This window comes from Sceloporus occidentalis, unplaced genomic scaffold (assembly GCF_023333645.1).
Source record: "Sceloporus occidentalis isolate IW3139 unplaced genomic scaffold, rSceOcc1.0.p SCAF_2, whole genome shotgun sequence".
In the NCBI taxonomy this organism is placed as follows: Eukaryota; Metazoa; Chordata; class Lepidosauria; order Squamata; family Phrynosomatidae; genus Sceloporus; species Sceloporus occidentalis.
This window is the reverse complement of record NW_028316982.1, coordinates 181,162,520-181,169,175: the sequence shown is the minus strand read 5'-3', so window position 1 is coordinate 181,169,175 and position 6,656 is coordinate 181,162,520. Positions and strand designations below refer to the sequence as shown.

The 6,656-nt window shown below is 42.5% G+C and overlaps 1 protein-coding gene across 1 annotated transcript; it reads right to left on the bottom strand.

The window, feature by feature from the left end:
- Positions 1 to 3,283: 3,283 nt before the first annotated feature.
- Positions 3,284 to 5,816, bottom strand: TMSB4X (thymosin beta 4 X-linked). Its single transcript, XM_089511623.1, has 3 exons — positions 5,712 to 5,816; positions 4,163 to 4,276; positions 3,284 to 3,776 (listed from the first exon to the last, which is right to left on the bottom strand). The coding sequence occupies exons 2-3, from the start codon at positions 4,260 to 4,262 to the stop codon at positions 3,742 to 3,744; spliced, it is 135 nt and encodes a 44-aa protein (XP_089367749.1). The 5' UTR covers positions 4,263 to 4,276; positions 5,712 to 5,816; the 3' UTR covers positions 3,284 to 3,741.
- Between the last annotated feature and the right edge of the window lie 840 nt (positions 5,817 to 6,656).

The window sequence follows — 6,656 nt, the reverse complement described above, 5'->3', positions numbered from 1 at the left end:
ATGTAGATGTGGTATGTGACTCACTAACTCAAGTTTCACTTACACCAGATAGTTCTGGGTTTTGTCAGTTGACACAGACTAGACTATAACACAATACTACAAGGAGATTTACAAGCACACACACATGCACACACTGTACTTTATACTTGTATAGGTATACCATGACCAAATCAATAGTCTAATAATCTGCACAGTATTCAAATTGCTTAGTGCACAAGTAACATTTTAAGCACAGTAAATTATGTGAAGAATTGGTAAAACAAATACTTCTCCATTTCATAAGTGGAGGCAAGTAAAGAGCTATAGCCCTACAACAGGGGTGAGAATTAGGTGGCCTTCCAGATATTGTTGAACTGCAACCCCCAGCATTCCTCACCACTGGCTGTGCAGGCCAGGGCTGTTGGTTGAACAGTTCCCATCCCTTCTCTAAACATTTCAGTCCTCAGCATATAACAGCCTGGTACAAAACAGTTTTGGACTTTGATTCCCATCTGTCCCTGACAGTCAGGAAGCCTGGCAGTTGAAGTCTCAAAACACCTGGCAGATACTAGGTTGACTTTGTTAGGAGGGCATGGCCTCTCCTGTAGCAGCAACTCCTTGCAGCTTCACATGCTCACATTCTCTGAATAGTTTAAACCTCGTCGCAGTCAGTGTCTTCTGTACACTTTGGATTTTAGTCATCACGCCCTACATCCTGTGCTTTCTGATAAAGATCACTAGCAGAGAGGTGCCTCTTAAGTCTCAGCAGAGCAATTTCCTGTACTCTGCACAAAGTAGCAAACACAATAATCTCGTAGTACAAATAGTTTTGATTTGTTCCATGTTTTATACTTTTATAAAGTTTTCCCCTTCAGGTTAAATTACCTGGATTTAAAAAAAGTGTGCATCCCAATCCTATGCATTTACTGACCAGTCCTGGTGGTTTAGGTGGATGCATAGTGCACCCAAGGGGCTACATTCTCAAGCCAATGTTAATCCCTGAAATTTTGGCTAGGTTTTTGTTTTTTGTATTAAAAGCATTGGACATGCACTAAATGGGCTACTCTTTGAGAGCAACAAATTTATAGCCCCCATTTGCTGCCTAACTAATTCTACACTTCCTTGGAGCCTGAACTAATCTTGCCCTACTTCTACAGTGAGGAACCTTTGGCACTCTAGAGGTTTTGGACTTAAACCCCTAGCCAGCATGGCCAATGGAAAAGGAACATGGGAGCTATGGGCAGTAACATCTGGAGGACCCCACCCATTCTAGACCACACTTACACAGAATTAGATATATTTACATCACTGGGTTGAGTGCACCAAAGAGCAGCCTGTTAATTCAGTACAGTCTTTTTATCAGCTTAACTGAGAACTAGAAATGTGTTCAAAACCTCCTACTCAAGACCAGTTATTTCTCCGATACCCTTGAACTGAAGCAGGGAAAGGGAACGTGTGGCCCTCCAGATCATGTCAGACTGCATTTCCCATCACTCCACATCACTAGCTGTGCTGGCGGGTATTGTAGTCCAACATTATCTAGATGGCTGTTTGCTTGCCACCCTATAGATTGAAGACTCAAATCGTTTTCTCCAGAGCAAACCAACCATAAGTAGTAAGAGTTAAAACGTAGGATATATAAACAAAGCATGAAACTCAAAAATAAAAAAAACCCCATAAGCAAACAAAAATACCCACTTCTATTGAATGGCATTTGAAGATTGTGAATTACACAGATATTGGGATCATAAAAAATGAAGGATAGCCAATTGCTTTAAAGAAACCAATGGGTGGGTGGGGGGTTATAATTAACAGCCAGTTGCTTTTAATACCCAAAGGGTAAAAAATAACAAGATTTGAACTGATAGTGAAAAAGTTACCTTTTGTTGAACAGTGGCAAGTTACAAGTCAAATAATGTGACTATAATCTGTAAACACAGTATGCAACAGACCTCACAAGACATCAAAAAATAAAGTCAGTAATGACTTATATAGTATTCCATTGTTATGGTTCAATATCAAATTAATACTACAATACCACACTCACTTGCCTAGGGCCACGAAACAGAAAGGGGCTTGCCGCTGAGCAGGCAAGTGTAGGGCTCCATTCCTTCTGTGTGCATATGTGAATAGACAAAAGAAATTTGTCATCCCAAATTGTTATAGGCTGTTCATTCTAGTACAGATGAAAACTCTATTTACAATTGCCGTTTTGGAAGAGTGGAATGGAACCACATATAAATTAATCAAATATGCAGCAGCTTATGTTTACGGGCCAGAACACCAGCTTAATATACTTAGAGCATTGCTTCCTGGACAATAGAGAAACATGTTTGGCTTTTTAAAAATAAAATAAAAAGGCTATTCCTATGGTACCCTTTTTCAAGCCTTGATCCAGGAAAACTCTGGGGGTTCTTCCAAGTAAATAGGGTGCTATTACCAATATGCTTCCTATGAAAAAAAATGTTCATCCATTTTTTGCAAATACAACTAAAAGGAAACTTTAAATGCATTGCAAGTTACACTCAGTTGACACAAGACCATGACGCCCAGCAGAGCAGTACCACCCACCCGCCACAGGAACCAAATGTACTCTTTAGACTATATCTCCCAGAAACATCTTGTGCTACCTCAGTAGACAAGGAAGATTTCAGGGCCTCCTCAGCAGATGAGCTGGCATAGAAATTGCTCTTTAAAGGCAATTCTGAAATCTTTTGTCAGAACTATTCTTTAAAATCTATTCATAAAGCACAAGGGTATGGAATAATTGGCCATTCAGGAATGAAGCATGGCACACTAGAAATAAAGGTGTCCCCCAGTTGTTTGATGAAGTCTACCACCATGATTTACATTTACGAGTGCCCTCTATGCAATGATTATTCATGCATTGGCACCAGGAAAAGAAGAAAAAGATGCTACAAATGGCCAGGTTTTGCTCAACTCAAATTAAAAATGCATCTTTAAGGGGATAAATCATTAAAGATAAAAGCTCTATTTATGTGTGCACAAATTAGACTAGTCCTACGCCTATGGAAAGCAAATAAAAAACCAGTTGTTTTGTATCAAGAGCAGTCGATAGATCTCCTCTTAGAAATGAATAAAGGATTACTGACCAAAGAATTCTGCATTCTAAAAAATGCTTTTGCAGGAGATGTGAACCCCCCCAAAGTGCCTAGTCTGCTATTAGGAGGCACATGCTGAGGAGAAAATAGGATTTTATGCAGGCTTCTATCAATTCCTACGATCCCACGTACCTCCTCCTTTGGTAATATTCTCCAAAGAAAAAAAAATATTAGCAGTATAATCCAGGTTTTAAAACATTTTATTTGCATATTAAAAAAATTGTGCATTCCAATAATTAAAATCATTTGAACAAAAAAAATGGCACTCGATTAACTGCATTTTATACAGCTCGCAGGACCTTGATACAGCTTTGCGTATTATTCAGGTGTTACTAGATTACTGTAGTCCCTTTCCCAGGATCTTCTTTCAAGAAACATGCAAGCTCTTTTCGTGCCACCAAGACCAAAGCTGGACAGGCAAGATGGAAAAGGACAGCGCCTTTGTTTCAGCGTCAGTAGTTCTTCTCTATTCTTGGCTTTTGTGGGTTTTTTTGTTTTTTGGATGTGAAAGGGGCAGTACAGTCATTTAAACTTTATCCAACCTCTTTGCATCTTACAAAGTTAAAACAGCTAAAAGAAGTAAAATAAGAAGGCAATGCTTGTGGAATGTACAGTGCATAATTTGGAAGGGCTGGTTTCATTACGATTCCCCCGCTTGCTTCTCCTGTTCAATCGCTACAAAATGGAAAAGGAAGAATGGAAGGGGGGGGTTGGTGGAGAAAAGACAGAAAGCAAGAAATTAAAAAAAAATTAAACATTTGAAACTAATTCAAGTAGCAAATATCAAGCAAACGCTAAAGGTGTTTGGAAAATCCATCCGTCTTTCATCTTTGTAAAAGTTGCCAAATAAATCTCTTAATTTTTTTTTTAAAAAAATATTTATTTGGATCATCCGTACTGTTTTTGTGGTATGTATTTGTACAGAAATGCCTCCCGTCCTGCAATAGCCAGAAAATTCCTGCAGCTAAACCTCTCCAGATGATGGCAGAGGAAAAGCACATGAATCTCTTTGTCTCCTCTGGCCCACGCCCCTCTTTCCCCAGTTGCTCAAAGCCACTTACTTTCTTTTGAAGGCAGTGGGTTCTTCTCTTGCGTTTCCGTCTTCTTCAACTTAGACTTGTCAAATTTCTCAATCTCAGCCATATCTGGTTTGTCAGACATATTTGCAGATTAATCTGCATACAAAATGTACAAAGGGGAGAGGGGGGAAAAAGACAGATGGTTAAATTATGCCACCCCTTCCCCCTCCTCCTGAAATGCAAAGCTCCCTTGAATTCCTACCAGCCCTTGCTTGGCTCAGCCACTCCTTTTTTTGTCTCTCTGTGAAATGCACCATCATACTATGTATGACCTCCCTTTGAAAATCCTAATTTTATGTACAGATGCACATTTCTTGCAATAAGATTAGTCATAAAAAGCTGCACCCTCCATGGCTGCAGGGATGGAAAGGCTTGAAAAAATAAAAGACATCCAAAGTCCATTGGGCTAAAAATGGACATTGATTTAATTTGGTGGGAAAACAAACAAAGAAAAAAGGCAAAACAAAAGGCTCCTTGTTGGTGGGCAGCTTGGAAGCAAATGTGTCTTTTTTTGAAAGGGAGAGCAAAAGGCTGGAGGGGGGAGGCAGCTTGGGAAGCAAATCTGTAGGGTTTTTGGGAAAAAAAATTAAAACAATACCCAGCTTGCCTTTCTCTATGGGAGAGAAGCCTCTGGGCTTGGGATCAAACAAAGCTCTTGCTCCTAATCTTTGCAAGGTGAAACCTTGAGCAAGGAACCCTCTGCTCAACAGCACTCTTAGGCTCATTTTAACACCCAGGAGATGGAACAAAAATGCAAGCTGCCTGGGGGTCATTTTTTTAAAAAAATCTTCCTGTTAATATTAATAAAAAATAAAATTGGAAAAGAAAATGCAAGATTATAGTAAGGCATATCAAATGCCCTCCTCCCCCCAGCAGATCTGGAGGGAGCCCTGCTTTCTCTCCTCTTCACAAAAAGCTGCAGCCTAAGGAGACCCAACCACCGCCCTTCTTCCTCCCTTTCTTCCATTCTTTCTTCCCTCCCTCCCTCCTTCCTTCTCCCTTCCCTCCCTCCCTCCCTTTTCTCCTGCTTTCCACAGGAGATCTAACCCAGCAGCCCTTCCTTTGTTGCCAAGCCTTGCAAAGGGATGCCGGGGGGCTCTTTCCCCCCAAAAGGAAAACACCCCCCCCCATCCTTTCATTTCTGGAGACAAAAGAGCTGGGAGCTTCTTCCTCTCCAAGGATCTCCAAACCCCAGGGAACAAAATAAAAAGAAGGGACAATCCCTCTCCTTCTTAGAAAACCTTGGCGGGGGGAGCATCTGCCAGGATAGGGATCCTCTTAACCATGCCCACCCCGGTTGGGATTTAGAGTTGCAGAGCCCCCAATCCCCCAACCTTGGAAGGCCACCAACCCCCTTCCAGGATGCAAAATGCAAAAGATCCCTTCTTTGCAAAAGAAAGCCCCAGCCTCTTTCTCCCAGAGAGAAAGGGGGAAAGGCTACAAGCCCAGAAAGGGGGCAAGGGAAGGCCTGCTAGAGCAGCCCAAGGAAGGGCAGGGCAGGGCAGGGCAGGGCAGGGGAGGGGAGGCTCACCAGTGGCACCCAAGGCTCCGATCCTCGCAGCAGCTGCTCCAGAAGGCAATCGACCAGGGGCCCCTCCCTCCCGGCCCACTTATAGAGCCCCCTTTTTATGCTAATGAGGACGTGACGTCATCCCAGACTGGATTAACCCTTCCTTCTCCTTGGAGGGAGCTCCAGAGGGGCATCTCTCTCTTTTGCTCCTGCTGCTGCCTTCAAGGGCTTTCCCACTCTTTCTGGCCAAGATGGGTCCAGCCTGGCATGGCCTTGGCAACAGCTGTTCATGGAGGGCATGCTTCCAAAGAGGCCTGATCCCTTTTTAAAAAAGTGATTGCCATGTCTGACTTGCAGGGACCTCAGGGTAGAGCCTGTCACTCAGCTGCAAAGCACACTGCAGACAAATAATTTGCAGTTTGAGACTGCTTTAGCTGCCATGACTTAATGCTAGGGAATTCTGAGAATTGTAGTTTTGTGAGACATTTTAGCCTACTCTGTCAGAGAGTTCTGGTACCACTGTAAACTACAGTTCCCAGGATCCCTATCACTGAGCCAGGGCAGTTAAAGGGGTCTCAAATTGGATTATTTTAATTGCAGTGTTTTGGGCCTCACTTTTCTCAGCACGTTTTGTTCAGAGGGGTTTTTCCCTTGCCTTCCCCCAAGGCTGAGAGAGTGTGACTCAGCCAAAGTCACCCAGTGGATCTCATGGCCGACCTAGAAATCAAACCCTGGCCTTCCTCCTGTTTGCCCAACAAAGAAGCCAGTGTGACTTCAAAAGCTTGCGACACGCAATTGTGCATTTTGATTGGCCCAATAAAGGTATCATTGTTTGGATGTGACATTTGCTATATGGCCCACGCTGCTACTCCTAGATGTTTCCTGGTCTCCAGAGGCATAGTCCAATGCTCAAACTACTGCCCCACACTGGCTTTTCTTAATGTCTTCCTAATGCAACTTAATTTT